The 20,137-nt window shown below is 39.1% G+C and overlaps 1 protein-coding gene across 4 annotated transcripts in view; it reads left to right on the top strand.

Annotated features, from left to right (window-relative positions):
* The window catches only part of ACADL (acyl-CoA dehydrogenase long chain), a 43,213-nt gene that overhangs the window by 4,852 nt on the left and 18,224 nt on the right, over positions 1 to 20,137 (top strand). For 3 of the 4 annotated variants that reach the window (XM_006073192.4, XM_006073191.4, XM_025278181.2), the window contains exons 2-8: positions 3,686 to 3,841; positions 5,414 to 5,551; positions 7,983 to 8,147; positions 8,467 to 8,533; positions 11,939 to 12,103; positions 12,745 to 12,846; positions 13,550 to 13,663. In XM_006073192.4, the coding sequence (XP_006073254.3) occupies positions 3,686 to 3,841; positions 5,414 to 5,551; positions 7,983 to 8,147; positions 8,467 to 8,533; positions 11,939 to 12,103; positions 12,745 to 12,846; positions 13,550 to 13,663 (907 nt within the window). The remainder of the gene's footprint in view (positions 1 to 3,685; positions 3,842 to 5,413; positions 5,552 to 7,982; positions 8,148 to 8,466; positions 8,534 to 11,938; positions 12,104 to 12,744; positions 12,847 to 13,549; positions 13,664 to 20,137) is intronic. The other variant, XM_025278180.3, reaches the window with a different exon arrangement.

Below are 20,137 nucleotides of genomic sequence, written 5' to 3'. Positions count from 1 at the left end.
AAAGAGTCGGACACGGCTGAGCAACTGAACTGAACTGAACTGAACTGAGGCTTGAAAAAATTATGATAATAATTACAGCCTAGCCTGTTAGATTAGTAGCAGTTTAATGCATTAGGAAAACAATGAACAATTTATTCAGTACAGATTTCCTGGTTTTTGTGGGGAAAAAGGGCCAATATGTTTAGTACTGGTTCCTTGGTCTTGGGAAAAAATGAATATTCCAAAACTTACTGCCAGGTGTTTTGATTTTCTTCCCCCTGCACATTCTGTTTTGAACACTTTTGACTGATCTGAAAGTCTTTGTTCTTTCTGGCACTTCTGTCACTTTCCTGTGTCTTAGTGTGTTTTATTTAGAAATGTTCCAAAGATTTCCTTTATGTTACGTGGTATATAAAATTTTAAGATCCAGGAAGACCCAAATATAAGTTCCACTCTATTAATTACTAATCATGCTGACAAATGATTCAGTGTCTTCAAGTCTCAGTACCCTAATCTCAGCACATTTTTTCCCTTGAGGAAAAATCCCAAGTATGGACCAAGACATTGTGTATTATAAAGAAATTGGAACCAAACCTTTCACTAGAGAATGAAGTAGGTTTTATTCTCTCTATTGCTGTAATGTTACAGTGGTGTGCAAGACCTTTGCTTGCTATTGTATCCCAAGTTGCCTGAATGGTTCCTAATACATATTACACACTCAGAAAGTATTTGTTGGCTATATTAATAAATAAGCTATTAAAAATGATGATTTGGAAGACAGAGTAGCAAACCAGAAAAATATCAGGGAAGATAAACAGCAGACCAGGTATAACAATTATACTATTAAATGTTCTCAATTAAAGGTTACCGCTTAAAAGACATCTCAGATTGTATTAACAAATAAGCCTCAACTAAGAGTTGCTTATAATAGATAAGCCTAAAGCAAAATGACACAATATACATATTAAGTGTATTAATCAGCTCAGACTTCCATAACCAAATGCTATAGACTAGGTGGTTTAAACAACAGAAATCTATTCCTCATAATTCTAGTGGCTGAATAGTCCGAAATCAAGGTACTGGCCAGTTCATTTCCTGGTCAGAGCCATCTTCCTGACCTGTTGTTGTTCAGTCATTCAGTCATGTCTGACTCTTTGCAACCCCATGGACTGCAGCATGCCAGGCTTCCCTGTCCTTCACCATCTCCCAGAGCTGGCTCAAACTCATGTGCATTGAGTCAGTGATGCAGTCCAACCATTTTACCCTCTGTCGTCCCCTTCTCCTGCCTTCAATTTTTCCCAGCATCAGGGTCTTTTCCAGTGAGTTGGCTGTTCACATCAGGTGGCCAAAGTATTGGAGCTTCAGCTTAGCACCAGTCCTTCCAATGAATATTCAGGACTGATTTCCTTTAGGATTGACTGGTATGATCTTGCAGTCCAAGGGACTCTCAAGAATCTTCTTCAACACCACTGTTCAAAAGCATCACTCCTTTGGCACTCAGCCTTCTTTATGGTCCAACTTATGAATCTCTGTCCATAGTTCTTCAGGCACTCTGTCTATCAGATCTAATTCCTTGAATCTATTTGTCACTTCCACTGTATAATCTTAAGGAATTTGATTTAGGTCATATCTGAATGGCCTAGTGGTTTTCCCTATTTTCTTCAATTTAAGTCTGAATTTTGCAATAAGGAGTTCATGATCTGAGCCACAGTCAGTTCCTAGTCGTTTTTGCTCACCGTATAGAGCTTCTCCATCTTCAGCTGCAAAGACTATAATTAATCTGACTTCAGTATTGACCTGATTTCCTGGCCTGTAGACAGCCGCCTTCTCCCTTTGTCCTCACTAGACCTTTCCTTATGTGTACACAGAACTGGATCTCTCTCTTCCCCTTCTTATAATGTAAGTCTAGCTTCTTGGTTTAGATTCCAGCTTTAGGACCTCATTGAATTGTAATTACCTCCTCAAAGCCATATCTCCAAATACCATTACATTGGGAGTTTGAGCTTCAACATATGAATTGGGTTGAGGGGCAGGAAGCGAGTGCAATTTAGTCCATTGCATTTCGGTTCATTGCATTAAGCAAAGACAAAAATAGCCCATTTCAGGGGGAAAAAAAGAAATGCCTAATTGCCAATAAAGAAGACTTAGTCATTTCTGGACTAAGAAGAAGAGGAAGAAAAGGAAAAGGAAGGAAAGGATAGGATCAGATCAGAGTCTAAATAAGGAAGAGAGAAATCCAAAACAGTATCATGCAAAGCATAAAAATACTTTTGGGCAATATTCAAATATATGATAAAAAGTTTTTGTAGATGTGAGCTCAAAAGGTACAATGTGGTACACAGAGTTTTGAAATCTTTTTAGGTGTACCCCTAAGGAGGGGGGAGATGTGAATTCAGACCATTTAACAAAAGGAACTACAGAGATGTCTTTTTTGAAGCCTGGTATGGGGCACTGCCGGAAAATCCCATGGATGGAGGAGCCTGGTAGGCTGCGGTCCATGGGGTCGCTAAGAGTCAGACACAACTGAGCGACTTCACTTTCACTTTCCGCTTTCATGCATTGGAGAAGGAAATGGCAACCCACTCCATTGTTCTTGCATGGAGAATCCCATGGAGGGAGAAGCCTGGTAGGCTGCAGTCCATGGGGTCGCAGAGTCGGACACGACTGAAGTGACGCAGCAGCAGCAGCAGCAGCATGGGGCACTGCAGGGAGATGAAAGGCCAGTTTCCAAAGATCTTGAATAATTCTGGACTAATCCCCACAGAGACTGGTGGGCATTTTGATATCGCTTTACAATTAGGTTGTAATGTAGCAATAAAAATCAACACAGTCCTGCTGATGTATGGCAAAAACCATCACAGTATTGTAGAATAATTATCCTCCAATTAAAATTAATTAATCAATTAAAAAATCATCACAGTTTGCATGTTATATACCTGCCATTTGAAATTGTATAATTCTGGATAAAATATTGATGGAGATTACATTATTTTAAATACTGTACATTACATGAAAAGTATCAATATTATTCTTCCTGACTTGCATGGGAGATTCCACATATAAGTGATGGCTCAGATGGTGGGGAATCTGCCTGCAATGTGGGAGACCCAGGTTCAATCCCTGGGTTGGGAAGATCCCCTGGAGAAGAGAATGGCTACTGGCTCCAGTATTCTTGCATGGAGAACCCCATGGAGAGAGTAGCCTGGCAGACCATGGAGTCGCGAAGAGTCAGACACGACTGAGCAACTGACTACATGATGATGATTATTCTGTTGTACTATTTGAATTTTACCTTATTTAGTTGATATCACGTAAATTTTACATTCTTTGATCAGCATCACATGACAGTGCTAGTCTACCTCAGCTCACACGTGTGATGAGTTCTAGGCACGATGTCCTCTTTATGGATTTGGAAGTAAAGTTTGAATTGAATCAGGGTAAGCTACTACTTAACCTCATTAATGGAGGCAGATCCTAAAGTGGTTCTGCTCAAATCTGAACCAGTTTGTACGATTTCAGACTCTCTACTTGTCTCTAAAGTGCCTCGGGGGCGGGGGGATGGTGATGAGGGGGTCGGGGTGGAGGGGAGTCAGAATTTTTTCCATGTTATCCTATAGAATTAATTTTCCATGTTGTTCAATGACATTAATTTGGATGTGAAGAGTAACCTTTGACTGAATTTTCTTAATGTGTTTGTATTTTTAAGATGTTCTCATTCTGGAGGTGAAGAACGTCTAGAAACTTCTTCTGCTAAAAAATTAACAGATACAGGAACTAGAAGAATCTTCTCTTTAGAGCATGACATTTTCCGGGAAAGTGTAAGGAAGTTTTTTCAAGAAGAAGTGATTCCTTATCATGCAGAGTAAGTGGGACATTTTCTTTTATTTTTTTTTAATTTTATTTTCTTATTTTTACTTTTTTTTTTTACTTTACAATATTGTATTGGTTTTGCCATACATCAACATGCATCCACCACGGGTGTACACGTGTTCCCCATCCTGAACCCTCCTCCCACCTCCCTCCCCATACCATCCCTCTGGGTCATCCCAATGCACCAGCCCCAAGCTTCCTGTATCCTGCATCGAACGTGGACTGGTGATTTGTTTCTTATATAATCTTATATATGTTTTAATGCCATTCTCCCAAATCATCCCACCCTCTCCCACAGAGTCCAAAAGGCTGTTCCATACATCTGTGTCTCTTTTGCTGTCTCGTATACAGGGTTGTCATTACCATCTTTCTAAATTCCATATATATGCATTAGTATACTGTATTGGTGTTTTTCTTTCTGGCTTACTTCACTCTGTATAATAGGCTCCAGTTTCATCCATCTCATTAGAACTGATTCAAATGTATTCTTTTTAATGGCTGAATAATACTCCATTGTATATATGTACCACAGCTTTCTTATCCATTCATCTGCTGATGGACATTTTCTTTTAAAGTAATACATATTAGGAGTCCAAGAAGGACTGTTTTCTAGAATGCTCTTTGTTGTTTCATAGAAACAGTACTGTGTTCAGTACTTTGTTAACATTTTTACCACTCTTCAATATAATAATGTAAGGTTACGGGATTCTTCAACTAGTTCAAGGGCTTTCCTGGTAGCTCAGCGGGTAAAAAACCCTCCTGCCAATGTAAGAGACTCAAGTTCAATGGCTGCCTGTTCCAGTATTCTTGCCTGGAGAATTGCATGGACAGAGGAGCCTGGTGAACTAACTGTAAGCTACCCATCCATGGTGTTGCAAAGGGTTGGACACAATGGAGTGCACATGCATGCATAAACTAGTTCAAAGCTTCTTAAATGAATTTTAAAATACACAATTAAAAAATATATGTTAAGGGGCTTTCTTGGTGGTCCAGTGGTTAAGACTTCATCTTCCAATGCAAGGAGTGCCGGTTTGATCCCTGGCTGAGGAGCTAGGATCTCACATGCCTTGTGGCCAAAGGACCAAAACATAAAACAGAATCAATATTATAACAAAATCAACAAAGACTTTAAAAAATTAAAGATATTTAAATGTTGACCTAAGACAAGTTGATTGCCTGTTATTTCTCTAGCAAAGGAAAAAAAAAATGGGTTTATTCAGGATCAGCAGAGAATTGCAGTTCAGGGTCAGCATCCACAGTGATCTGTGTGCAAGCCCCCCCATAGCAAGGGAAGGAGAGCATGTTCATAGAGAGGAAAAGGAATTTGGGAGGGCTGGGATAAACACAAAGCCCATGGCTTTTCAGTGGCTGAGCCCTTGCTGGGAAAAAGGAGTCTTTCTTATTCCTGTTGGGCCCTACTGATGTCACAGAGTATGAGAGCACCCCCTTTATTATCTTAAATTAAGGGACCATTCCTGCTCAAATCATTCATAAATTCAAATTGTAGCCATTTAAATAATATGAAAACACTTTTTCTGATTTTAAAATGTTTTGTTATTTGCAGATGGGAGAAAGCTGGAGAAGTGAGTAGGGAGCTTTGGGAAAAAGCTGGAAAACAAGGACTACTTGGTATCAATATTGCAGATCGCCATGGTGGCATTGGGGGGGACTTGTATTCATCAGCTATTGTTTGGGAGGAGCAGTAAGTATGAAAACATTTGAAGTTGAGTCTTGTTTTGTTCTCTCTCCTTTCTGAGATGATTTTAAAATAATTTCTAATCTTCTTATAAGATCAAAAATCTCCTTTTAAGTTGACAAAGTAGTTGCTTCATTTCTAATTGACCCATGTGACTGTTTCAGAGATTTCAGTTGATAAATGGTGAAAAGATTTGAACTATCAATTCATCAAAAAAGAAATGCAAATAGCTTTTTAAATGAAAACGTTTACCCTTTCTACCAATCAAATGCAAATTAAATTATATCTAGAGATATATCATTTTGAGTACAAAAGGTAGTCCAAATGAAAAGTTATAATACCCAGTGCTGACAAGCTTGCAGGTAAAAGTGACTCATATACTCTTGGTGACATTATATATTGGAGCAATAAGTGCTTTGGTGATTAAAATCATGGCTACATAAAAAATGAAAATATTTCTACTCTTTGGATGCCATTTTGGGGAATTTGTCTTTAGGAAATAATTCGTTAGAAAAAAAAATAACAGCTATGTACAAACATCATTGCCTTGTTAGATTATAATCCCTCAAATTTGGAAGCAATCTAAATTTACGGCAGTGGGAGAATGAATAAGCATATTTGTGCCATGACCACAGCTGTATTCAGTTAGTTCAGTCACTCAGTCACGTCCTACTCTTTGCGACCCCATGGTCTGCACACCAGGCTTTCCTGTCCATCACAAACTCCCAGAGTTTACTCAAACTCGTGTCCATTGAGTCGGTGATGCCATCCAACCATCTCAGTCATCCCCTTCTTCTTCCCCCTTCAGTTTTTCCCAGCATCAGGGTCTTTTCAAATGAGTCAGTTCTTCACATCAGGTGGCCAAAGTATTGGAGTTTCAGCTTCAGCATCAGTCCTTCCAATGAATATTCAGGACTGATTTCCTTTAGGAGGGACTGGTTGGATCTCCTTGCTGTTGGCCTGTCAAGTCTTCTGCAACACTGCAGTTCAAAAGCATCAATTCTTCAGCACTCAGCTTTCTTTATAGTCCAACTCTCACATCCATACATGATCACTGGAAAAACCATAGCCTTGATCTGATGGACCTTTGTTGACAAAGTAATGTCTCTGCTTTTTAATATGCTGTCTAGGTTGGTCATAACTTTTCTTCCAACGAGCAAGCGTCTTTTAATTTCATGGCTGCAGTCACCATCTGCAGTGATTTTGGAGCCCCCCAAAAATAAAGTCAGTCACTGTTTCCACTATTTCCCAATCTATTTTCCATGAAGTGATGGGCCCTGATGCCATGATCTTAGTTTTATGTATGTTGAGCTTTAAGCCAACTTTTTCACTCACCTCTTTCACTTTCATCAAGAGGCTCTTTAATTTTTCTTCATTTTCTGCCATAAGTGTAGTGTCATCTGCATATCTGAGGTTATTTATATTTCTCCAAGCAATCTTGATTCCAGCTTGTGTTTCATCCATTCCAGCATTTCTCATGATGTACTCTGCATATAAGTTAAATAAGTAGGGTGACAGTATATAGCTTTTATGTCCTCCTTTCCCAATTTAGAACCAGTCTGTTGTTCCATGTCCAGTTCTAATACAGCTGTATTAGAAATACATATATCCTTATGGCAAAGGTCATTTGCTAAAATGAATATAGTTACTGTGTTAGGGTAATACAGTTGTAGGTGGTAAATTTTTTTTAATGTTTTATCTTTTAATTCATTAAATAAGTGATCATTGAGCTCTGCTAGAGCACTGTTATTATGTTAGAGCCAGAAATTAAAAGGTTAGCAAAAACAAAGAGAGAAAACCTTCAGGAACTTCATGGGTTTGTGAGGAGACAAGCTATCACCACATAATGTGATAAGGGTTTAGTACTGCCCTTTGAACAACTATATCCTGGCCACTGGCTGCCAGAAACATGTAGAAGTGGATGATGAAGGAAGACTTCAACAAAAACTTCATACCTTTTGTGAGAAATGTATGGCCACAGACACTGACACTCTAGGTGAAGAAAAGAAGGATTATGTGGTCCAAATCGGTGGGAATAACAAACAGGGTTTCCCATGAAGCAAAGTGTCTTGACTCATGACCCATGACTGCTACTGAGTGAAGGGCATTCCTGTTATAGACTGAGGAAGACCAGAGGAAAAAAGAGCACATCTGTACGGGTTTGCATTGTGGATGCCAATCCGAGTGCTCTCAATATGGTCATCATTAAAAATAGGGAGAAGGATATTTCTGGACTCACTGATACCATTGTGCCTCATCCCCTAGGGCCCAAAAGAGCTAGCAGAATCCGAAATGAATACGATCAGACATCAAAAAAAAAAAAAAAAAAAAGACCTTCTAGTACTTGTTGTTTTCTAATTAAGAATCAGAGGAACTAAAAAGAGAAAAAAATAACTGTGTTGTGCTTTAAATTGTCTTCTCTTTTTTTCTTTCTAAGAGCATATTCAAATTGTACAGGCCCAGGTTTTAGTCTTCATTCAGATATCATCATGCCCTATATTGCAAACTATGGTTCAGAAGAACAGATTAAGCGCTTCATCCCCGAGATGGTTGCAGGGAAATGTATTGGTGCCATAGCAATGACAGAGCCTGGGGCTGGAAGGTAAATCAACTTTTGGTTGGTTTTGAAATCTCAGAAGCAAGGTCCTAACCACAAATATGAATGAGTATAGGCCTTGTTATGGTCTGTAAAAATCAGGCTACTCTGTGAATCTCAAAAAAATATTCATTTGTATAAACAGTTTAGAATATATCAGACATGATTTTTCAGTGCATTTATGTGAACATTCCTTATATTAGTTAAATGTCAATTTTTATAATGGTGTAGCAGTGTAAATTATCACAGTAGATACATAACAACATTTGCATAGTTTATTTTTTACCAATTAATGAATTTTTTTAATCAATTCTTTCAATTATAGTGATTTGCAAGGAATAAGAACAAATGCCAAAAAGGATGGAAGTGACTGGATTCTCAATGGAAGCAAGGTCTGTAAAGAATGGCTTCCATAACTCTCCTCTCTGGAGTCATGCTGTGGGTAACAAAGCCTTAAAGACTACTCATCATTGAGTCTTCTCAGATCTCTGATTCACATGGGAATTGTTTACTTGAGCTGGCACAGGAACTGAGCTGATTTGTTTTGGAGACAGTAAGAATTGTACAGCATTCATATTACCTGAGATATATTCCTCTTTGTTCTGTTTGCTTGTTCTCTCACTAATATGGAAAATGTTGTTTTAGCTTCCAGGCAGCCTTTTACAAACCAGAAAAAGAAAAGGGGAGGCTTACATTGTCCAAATAGGGGACAAAAAATAGTTAATGAATTTGATGTTGATGAAAAATGAGGGGAAAGACTTCTTATAAATATCAAGAAGAATTTCAAAAATCTTAAGAGAAAAAGTATTTTTAATAGAACTGAAAAGCCCTTCAACCTTTCTGAGCATCACGTCAATCCACTGATAGAATTGGAGAGCACCTGCGATTGAGATTATAGATAGGCTCAGAAGTAAATGTATCTTTTAGAGTATCATATCACTGATAGCAGAGGTTTTTGTTTACCTAAATGGCACCCCACTCCACTACTCTTGCCTGGAAAATCCCATGGGCAGAGGAGCCTGGTAGGCTGCAGTCCATGGGGTCGCGAAGAGTCGGACATGACTGAGCGACTTCACTTTGACTTTTCACTTTCATGCATTGGAGAAGGAAATGGCAACCCACTCCAGTGTTCTTGCCTGGAGAATCCCAGGGACGGGGGAGCCTGGTGGGCTGCTGTCTGTGGGGTTGCACAGAGTCAGACATGACTGAAGTGACTTAGCAGCAGCAAACCTGTGTCTAGTATACACCCAGGAAAGATTTATTGATGACTGGGTTTTTTACTGTTATGTCACTTACAACTATGCCATCACCAGTGCTTTCATTTGTTGTCATGTACACAGCACTAACATCACTCCCATCTCCCATTATTGCTTAGTATCAGCACTCTGTATTTTAGAGATGAATATTCTTATAAGAGGCATGGATGGTAGGTGATGAGAGTAACCAACACCATTTTATGCCTGTACTGTTTCAAAGGGACAGAGACAGGATTAGATCATTTGTATAGAGTTTGACAGATACTAAGCTCACTGCAGATGGTGACTGCAGCCATGAAATTAAAAGACACTTGCTCCTTGGAAGAAAAGCTGTGACTAACCTAGACAGCATATTCAAAAGCAGAGACATTACTTTGATGACAAATGTCTGGAGAGTCAAAGCTATGATTTTTCCAGTAGTCATGTATGGATGTGTGAGAGTTGGACTGTAAAGAAAGCTGAGCACTGAAGGATTGATACTTTTGAACTGTGGTGTTGGAGAAGACTCTTGAGAGTCCCTTGGACAGCAAGGAGACCAAACCAGTCCATCCTAAAGGAAATCAGTTCTGAACATTCATTGGAAGGACTGATGCTGAAGCTGAAATTCCAGTACTTTGGCCACCTGATGTGAAGAACTAACTCATTGGAAAAGACCCTGATCCTGGGAAAGATTGAAGGCAGGAGGAGAAGGGGATGACAGAGGATGAGATGGTTGGATGGCATTACCAACTCGATGGACATGAGTTTGAGCAAGCTCTGGGAGATGGTGATGGATAGGGAGGCCTGACATGCTGCAGTCCATGGTGTCGCAAAGAGTTAGACCGGACTGAGTGACTGAACTGAAAGATGGTAAACTGCTATGGAGCAGTTAATCCAGTCTGGGGAATTTGGGGAGATTTTTTTGTAGGAGGTGATGTCTGAACTTATTCTCCAAGATGAGTAGAATTCATTGTAACAGAGTTGGAAAAGGGCCTCTCAAGTAGAGGAAACAAGATTTCCAAAGACCCATAGGTAAAGATGACCTTAGAACATTGGGGACAGCAAGTCATACAGTAGATCTCACCTAAAACAAAGGAATGAGGAGAAAGTGGGATAAGAGATAAGGCTGGACTGGTAAGCTAGTGCCAGTATGTGATGAACCCTGCTAAAAAAAAAAACCCTGAAAAAGTGTTGAAATAGATTAGAAAGAACTGTATGTCAAATTGAGTATTATGTAGGATAATAACATGATTTATTGACCATTCACTGACATTAGGAAGGGGGCTTCCCAGGTGGCGCAGTGGAAAAGAATCTGCCTGCCAACGCAGGAGACCTGGGTTCAGTCTCTGGGTTGAGAAGATCCCCTGGAGGAGAAAATGGCAACTCACTCCAGAATTCTTGCCTGGAAAATTCCATGGACAGAGGAGTCTGGTAGGCTACAACCCTTGGGGTCGCAGAGTCGGACACGACTAAGTGCACATGTCCATTGTACCCTGTCATGGGGAAAAACAGATTGATACTCAAATTAAATAGGAGCAGAGGCAGGAAGAAATATGTCCCTTGAATTATCAGATGGAACTATCCAGAAGCAGGTGGATATTCAGGTCTGGAACCTAGCAAGAAATTTGGCTTAGATAAAGATTTGGAGTCATCAGCCTATGGATAGCAACTGAAGCCATGGAAGCAGCTGAGAGGACCCAGGAAAGATACAGAATGAGAGGATAGTGGTTCATATTTACCTTGTGTATATTTGTCTTCTGGATAAATATTTGATAAACTAATATCTTATTGAGTTTGTTGTTATATCACTCCTTAATCAGTCCATGGACTATACAGTCCATGGAATTCTTCAGGCCAGAATACTGGAGTGGGTAGCCATTCCCTTCTCCAGGGGAAATTCCCAACCCAGGGATCCAGCCCAAAGGTCTGCCACACTGCAGGTAAATTCTTTACCAGCTGAGCCACCAGGGAAGCCCAAGAATACTGGAGTGGGTAGCCTGTCCCTCCTCCAGCGGATCTTCCCGACCCAGGAATTGAACTGGGGTCTCCTGCATTGCAGGCAGATTCTTTACAGCTGAGCTGCCAGGGAAGCCCTTCTTAATCAGTAGCTTTCTTATTTAGGCCATCTATCATGAAATCAAAAACTGTGCCTTTTCAAAAACTGATAAATCTGAAAGTACAAGTACTTCAATAGTATCATGCTATTCAAAGCAGATTCCATTTTCTCATCTGAAGCGTCTTTCTAAAATACAGTGTATCATTTTTATAGATAATTTTATTTTAATTTAAATAGAATATAATAATCAGTTCATTATTATTATTTACAATATTGATAGTGGGAAGAAAATGTGTAGAATTCACTCTTTGAAACATTGAATAATTTCCCCTCATGTAATAGCCTCATGTATGAATAATCAACACTGCAACTATTTGGAGAGCTTACAGAGAGAGGTATAAACACGTTTTGTTTGGTTTGGTTTTCTCGAGTGTTTTTGCCCAGTCTTGACTTACACATGGACCTGAGTTATTGTGGAGCATCACAGTATACATGGGGTTTTGCAGGTATTTGTCACTAATGGGTGGCTGTGTGACATTGTGATCGTAGTAGCCATCACAAATCGAGAGGCTCGCTCTCCTGCCCATGGCATTAGCCTTTTTCTGGTGGAAAATGGAATGAAAGGATTTATCAAGGGACGAAAGCTAGATAAAATTGGACTAAAAGCCCAGGTAAGTCATAATACAAATTTGTTTTCATAATATAAATCATTTATAAATATATTGTTTATATACAATTGAGTTTACTCAGTTATGCTTTATATATAGAACTGTATATAGCACAATGATACCTTTCTTTCTATGCTGGATTCTTAAAATATGCTTTTTCAGAAATGATTGTGGAAATTTATTCCACTGTTTATGCAACTGTTGTCAGCAGAAGTGAATTAGGATATTTTGAAAATCTGCTTTAGAACATTAACTGCCTAATAATACTGTCTGTTTTTGAAATTGAATTATGAAATAACAGGAAATATTTTTTCCTACTACTTGGTAATTATTTAGTAAACTTTTTGTTACCAAAAAGAAAAACATGTTTTACTTGATATGCATTAGAAATCCTTAGTGCTCAATATCTACAAAACAGAACAGTATTAGAACTAGAATGACTGTATCACAGTGGGAAAGCCACTTTTGGAATCAGATAGACCTCTATTTGAATCCCAGGTTTACCACTTACTAATTGTGATCATTAACAACTTCATCTTGTCTGCCAATTTGTTTTGTTTTCTGAATGGCAATACTAATCACCTCATCAGGTTCTTGGGAGATTTAAATGAGGTAATTCTGTACTCAATCGTATGATCCCTTAGGATACTGCAGAATTTTTCTTTGAAGATGTACGGTTGCCAGCAGGTGCCCTACTTGGAGAAGAGAATAAAGGCTACTATTACCTCATGCAAGAGCTTCCACAGGTCAGAAGTATTAAAAGAATGCACCTTTTGATTAGATGATGGACTGGAGTAGAATAATACAGGACTGTATCAATCCATGCATACAGAACTTGTGATGTAGCCAGTCCCTTGACTATAACTTGAAGGTGTACAATACACATATATTTTTTATATTATATATATTATTTATTTATATATATACATACAAAAATCATATGTATGATTTTTGTAGACTGGATGTATGAATAAGAGAACTCAAAGATAGCCAAGTAAAGCTTATAAGTGACTCAGGAAAATAAGATTTTCAGTCCTATGATTCCTTCTTGGAATGATTTTAGTATCTTACCTGCAAGTCAAGAATTTTTAGCTCTTTGTAAGGAAATAGCCAAAATATTTGCCAAGTTCTTTTTCTTTAAATAATACTCAAACAGCTTTGGAATTTCTTTTCTCATAAATAAGTAAAGAGAAGGGGGAAATGAATTACTTATATATATATATATCTGTATAAAGACAGTCATACATAAAGATAAAAGATTTTTTTAAGAGACTTATTATAGATGATCAAAATAGTCTTATAAATCTCAGTGGGAGTCTTTTCTTATAAAGAGTTAAATAAATTAATCTTTAGGAGTTTTATAAAGATTATTTATGTGATTTATTGTCATTTAAATCATATGAAAATCACTTGTGTAATTAGAGTAATTATCTAATTTGGGGGTTATAGGAAAGGCTGATAATTTCCGAGATAGCAGTTTCAGCCAGTGAATTCATGTTTGAGGAAACCAGGGACTACGTTAAACAAAGAAAAGCTTTTGGGAAGACAGTTGCAGATTTACAGGTAAGCTTTTCATTGGTATTACATAGTCTCATTTTCCCTGGCAGCTCAGCTGGTAAAGAATCTGCCTGCAATGCAGGAGACCCTGGTTCAATTCCTGGCTTGGGAAGATCCACTGGAGAAAGGATGGGCTACCCATTCCAGTATTCTTGGACTTCCCTGGTGGCTCAGCTGGTAAAGAATCCACCTGCAATGTGGCAGACCTGGGTTGGATCCCTGGGTTGGGAAGATCCTCTGGAGAAGGGAAAGGCTACCCACTCCAGTATTTTGACCTAGAGAATCCCATGGGGTGTATAGTCCATGGGGTCTCAAAGAGTCAGACATGACTGAGTGACTTTCACTTTCACATAGTCTCAATTTGCTCATCTGAAATAGGTCAGCTAAACATGAATGTGGAGTAATTTTCGCATAGATGATGTCAACTGAAAAATATGCACAACTTAAAAGTTGAGAATTCTGTTTTACTTGATGGACAAAGCTGAGGATGTGAGCCGCAAAGACAGCCTCTTAGACAGCTCTGGGGGACTGATCCAAACAGGTAAGGGAGGAACCAGATATATAAGAGTTTTGCAACAAAACCCAGATAGTTGGAACATCCAAAGATTACAGGTAAAGAGAGTCAGACACTCAAGTTCATGAATTTATTGTTTCTGCAGGAAAGATGCAAGAGTCTGCACTCATTGAAATCACTCCTTTGATATGTGCCTTAACCACCTAGGGCCACTACGCTCTTCTCCACCCTGATTCCTTCCCAGGTGCACAGTTGAAGGCAGCTGCAGTGGCTGCTGGCTCGATGGCCACGGAATCCTTGGTTTACCCATATGGCAGGCAATATTTTTCTCCACAATGATACTAGAATCCATGGAAGTGGATGAAACCACTGAGGGAAAGAGTAGAGATTAAGGCAAAACAGGTTTCTAGGACAGAGTCCTGAGAAAAAAATTATGAGATTTAAAGGCAGAATAGAAAACGAAGAGCCTACAGAGACAATTGAGAATGGACTGCTAGGAGAAAGCAAGTCAGGCAGTATTGTCACCAAAGCCAAGAGAAAAGAGGATTTCAAGTGGGCAGGAGCTACTTAGGGGGAAAATAAGGTGAAGGTCAACGAGTGCCCACTGGACATAATGATATGGAGGTTATTTTGTTAGTGTCCTTAATGAACTGGTGTAGTGTCAGATTTGGCATCCCACTCCAGTACTCTTGCCTGGAAAACCCCATGGGCAGAGGAGCCTGGTGGGCTGCAGTCCGTGGGGTCGCAAAGAGTCAGACACGACTGAGCGACTTCCCTTTCACTTTTCACTTTCATGCATTGGAGAAGGAAATGGCAACCCACTCCAGTGTTCTTGCCTGGAGAATCCCAGGGACGGGGGAGCCTGGTGGGCTGCTGTCTATGGGGTCGCACAGAGTCGGGCACGACTGAAGCGACTTAGCAGCAGCAGCAGCAGTGTCAGATTGGTGTTAGACTGGTGTGGTGTCAGACCAGAGTGAATAGAGGAGTGAATGGAAATGAGGAAGTAAAAACGCTGGTGGTTGGCAACTCATGAGAGAAGGGTTGGTAACTAGGAGGTGAGAAGAGAGGGTGGGGAGGGGAGTAAGGGAAACATTTGCAGACCATGTGAAATAAATGACAATTCTTAATTTCTGTTGTTATTGCTAGTATGAGAATGCTAGAGTTATATTTTAATGCCAAGAGAAAGGATTTAGTAAAGAGGGAAAGATTGCAGATATGGAAACTATAATTAACTGTATATGATCTTTGAGAAAGTGTGAGGGTATGGATGCCAAAGTGTGTTAAAAGATAGGTTTTCACATCCCTGATAGGAAAGGCCTTTCTTCCATTGAAACAGGAAGAAAAGAGGAAAGAATGAGCAAGGGTCACTCCTCAGTTCAGTTCAGACTCTCAGTAAGGTCCAGATCTTTGAAACCCCATGCACTGAAGCACGCCAGCCTTCCCTGTCCATCACCAACCCCCATACCTTGCTCAAACTCATGTCCATTGAGTTGGTGATGCCATCCAACCATCTCATCCTCTGTTGTCCCCTTCTCCTCTTGCCTTCAGTCTTTCCCAGAATCAGGGTCTTTTCCAATGAGTCAATTCTTCGCATCAAGTGGCCAAAGTACTAGAGTTTCAGCTTCAGCACCAGTCCTTCCAATGAATATTGAGGATTAATTTCCTTTAGGATAAACTGGTTTGATCTCCTTGCAGTCCAAGGTACTCTCAAGAGTCTTCTCCAACAGTTCAGTTCAGTTCAGTCATTCAGTTGTGTCCGACTGTTTGCCACCCCAAGGACTACAGCACACCAGGCCTCCTTGTCTATCACCAACTCCTGGAGCTTGCTCAAATTCATGTCCATTGAGTTGGTGATGCCATCCAACCATCTCATCCTCTGTCATCCCCTTCTCCTCCCGCCTTCAATCTTTCCCAGCACCAGGGTCTTTTCAAATGAGTCAGCTCTTCGCATCAGGAGGCCAAAGTATTGAAGTTTCAGCTTCAGCATCAGTCCTTCCAATGAATGTTCAGGACTGATTTCCTTTAGGATGGACTGGTTGGATCTCCTTGCAGTCCAAAGGACTCTCAAGAGTCTTCTCTAACACACCACTGTTCGAGCATCAATTCTTTGGCACTCAGCTTTCTTTATAGTCCACTCTCACATCCAGGTACATGACTACTGGAAAAACCATAGCTTTGACTAGACGGACCTTTGTTGACAAAGGTCTGCTTTTTAATATGCTGTCTATGTTGGTCATAACTTTCCTTCCAAGAAGTAAGCGTCTTTTAATTTCATGGCTGCAATCACCACCTGCAGTGATTTTGGAGCCCCACCAAAATTAAATTAGTCACTGTTTTCACTGTTTCCCCATCTATTTTGCCATGAAGTGATGGGACCAGATGCCACAATCTTAGTTTGCTGAATGTTGAGCTTTAAGCCAACTTTTTAACTCTCCTCTTTCACTTTCATCAAGAGGATTTTTGGTTCTTCTTCACTTTCTGCCATAAGGGTGGTGTCATCTGTGTATCTTAGGTTATTGATATTTCTCCAAGCAATCTTGATTCCAGCTTGGGCTTCATCCAGCCCAGTGTTTCTCATGATGTACTCTGCATATAAGTTAAATTAGCAGGGTGACAATATACAGCCTTGATGTACTCTTTTCCTGATTTGGAACCAGTCTGTTGCTTCCTGTCCTGCATACAGATTTCTCAGGAGGCAGGTCAGGTGGTCTGGTATTCCCATCTCTTTAAGAATTTTCTGCAGTTTGTTGTCATCCACACAGTCAAAGGCTTTGGCATAGTCAGTAAAGCAAAAGTAAATGTTTTTCTGGAGCTCTCTCACTTTTATGATGATCTAATGGATGTTGGCAATTTGATCTCTGGTTCCTCTGCCTTTTCTAAAACCAGCTTGAACATCTGGAAGTTCACAGTTCATATTACTGTTGAAGCCTGGCTTGGAGAATTTTGAGCATTACTTTGCTAGGGTGTGAGATGAGTGCAGTTGTGTGGTAGTTTGAGCATTCTTTGGCATTGCCTTTCTTTGGGATTGGAATGAAAACTGGCCTTTTCCGGTCCTGTGGCCACTGCTGAGTTTTCCAAATTTGCTGGCATATTGAGTGCAACACTTTCAAAGCATCATCTTTCAGGGTTTGAAATAGCTCAACTGGAATTCCATCACCTCCACTAGCTTTGTTTGTAATGATGTGTCCTAAAGCCCACTTGACTTCGCATTCCAGGATGCCTGCCTCTAGGTGAGTGACCTCACCATCGTGATGATCTGGGTCATGAAGATCTTTTTTGTATAGTTCTTTTGTGTATTCTTGTCACCTCTTCTTAATTTATTCTCCTTCTGTTAGGTCTGTACCATTTCTGTCCTTTATTGTGCCCATCTTTGCATGAAATGTTCCCTTGGTATCTCTAATTTTCTTGAAGAGATCTCTAGTCTTTCCCATTCTATTGTTTTCCTCTATTTCTTTGCACTGATCACTGAGGAAGGCTTTCTTATCTCTCCTTCCTATTCTTTGAAACTCTGCATTCAAATGGATATATCTTTCCTTTTCTCCTTTGCCTTTTGCTTCTCTTCTTTTCACAGCGATTTGTAAAGCCTTCTCTAATATTCTTGAAGAGATCCTCTAGTCTCTCCCATTCTCTTGTTTGCAAAAATTGTCTTCAGAAGACTTCCATGTCTTTATGTATCGATAGGGAAATAAGAAATGTGAGTGAATAGGGTTGGAAGTAGGAAGGTTTGAAATCCTTTTTTTGGAGTGAGAGACTGAACACTAGGGACACTTACAGTAAGCTTTCTGGCAGTATTGAGGACCCAAATGAGGTTAGTGATCATGCCTTTATAGCAGAATCTTCTGCTTTTTTGTGTATTAGCTTTACTGCAAGGGTTTTACTTCTTCCTGGCTTTTGTCAAGAAGTTTAAGGTATTTTCACAATAACTCAGAATATGGTGACCTTAATCACTAAAATGTCAAATTTTAAACCCTCTAATTTCTTCTTAAATGAAGAAAAAACTTAGAAATAATGCAGTCATCAAAAATCCTGCAGTTGGAAGTATAATTGCAAAGTTCGTTGCGAAGGGAAAAGGAAAGATGAAATACTTCGGTAAGTTTTCAGCACAGCGTTATATATGAAGTTAAATTCAGGTGTGATTTAAATCTTAGTACAACTCCTTAAGTCTTTGTGGTCTAGGCAAGTTGTATTATCTCTCTCAAAAGTACTTTCTTGGTAAGATGTGAGTAATATGAGTAGGTACCTCATAGAGTTGTTATGAAGATAATACCCATAAAGGGCTTAGAATATTGCCTGGCAACGCAAGCTTTCATTAAAGTTAGCTACTCCAGTTGACCCATGAACGGCACAAGTTTGAATGGCACAGGTCCATTTACATGTGGATTTTTTTCAATAAGTACATTGGAAAATTTTCTGAAGATTTTAAGACAATTTAAATAGTGCAGATGAACTGTGTAGCTGAGAAATACGGAAAAAAAAAGAAAATGTATATCATGAATGCATAAAATGTGTAGATACTTGTCTAATTTATCATTTACTACCATAAAGTATGTACAAATTTATTACAAAAAGTTAAATTTATCAAAATTTATGCACACAGACAAAGGATGCCATTGATTATGCTAGGCTACCATAAAGTAATCATACTGCTGTTTCTTTGTTATCAACACACCAGTCATTTTACCTGTAAATTTCTTTTTCATGTAATCTTTTCATTTTGAGAAACATTGATATGCACTATTTGTTTCACTGAGCAAATATGTATTGATTGCCTTCTGAAGGTTGTATGCTCAAATGTAATTTGATAGACATGACTCTGGAAATACTGTAAGCTCCTAGCAACACAAAGCGAGTGATACTACTTGTTATCACTCTTTGACTTTCCCAGATGTATCCAAAGTGGAATTAGTATCATTTACTTCTCAAAACCAACCACTACCCCTTTCACATCAAAATTGTTTATATATATATGTATATCTATGGCTGATTCATGTTGAGGTTTGACAGAAAACAACAAAATTCTGTCAAGCAATTATCCTTCAATTGAAAAATAATTTAAAACATGCTCTTTCCTTTAGCCCTGCTCTGGGTACTATAAAAAGTGAATCAAATAGACATATTTTCCATCCCCTTGGAAATCTACACTTCCTGTGTTTATGAATTTCATATTAAATTACAACAAATATGGCAGTAGTTTTACCCAGATTGCCTGTAGACTTCAGAACGTTAAATATTATTTGACATGTAACCCTGAAAAATGTAGAAAATTGGTATAATATTTTCCAGTGGGAGAAAAAGATTCTTCTAGAATATTTACTTATTTAATAACATATATGTGCATATGTGTAGATATAGATGTATGTATTTTGATAGCAAAAAGATAACAGTCCTTTTCAAAGCAAGTGCCATTCTATTGTTGCCTTCTTTAAAGGTAGTTTACTAACCTTTCACCAGGTGGCAGTACTGTCCTGCTTCTACGGGCATCTACAGCACTCGTAAGAGCAGTATTGTTTTCCAAGTAGATGTGTGGTTCGGAGATTTCTGAGATATTTCTTCTGATCTTCTTGTTTTGTATAAAGAAGTACCTTTGAATAATATTTTCATACTCAATCTAGATATGTATTCAGAGAAGAATGAATAATATGTGTTTATACGTGCATGCTGAGTAGCTTCAGTCATGTCTGTTTGCAACTCCGTGGACTGCAGCCCACCAGGCGCCTCTGTCCATGGGATTCTCCAGGCAAGAATACAGGAGTGGGTTGCCGTGCCCTTCTCCAGAGGATCATCCCTGCCCAGGGATCGAACCCGTGTCTCTTATGTCTTCTGCATTGGCAGGCAGGTTCTTTACCATTATGGTTCCAATATGAAATTAAAATAGTAGACCTTTAAATGTTATATTGTATGTAGCCAAATGTCATTTTTATGACCATGTAATGATTCAGTTTTCTGATACCTGTTATCCTAGAATT

The sequence above is a fragment of the Bubalus bubalis genome, chromosome 2, assembly GCF_019923935.1.
Source record: "Bubalus bubalis isolate 160015118507 breed Murrah chromosome 2, NDDB_SH_1, whole genome shotgun sequence".
Taxonomy (NCBI): domain Eukaryota; kingdom Metazoa; phylum Chordata; class Mammalia; order Artiodactyla; family Bovidae; genus Bubalus; species Bubalus bubalis.
This window is presented reverse-complemented; position numbering and strand designations above follow the sequence as displayed.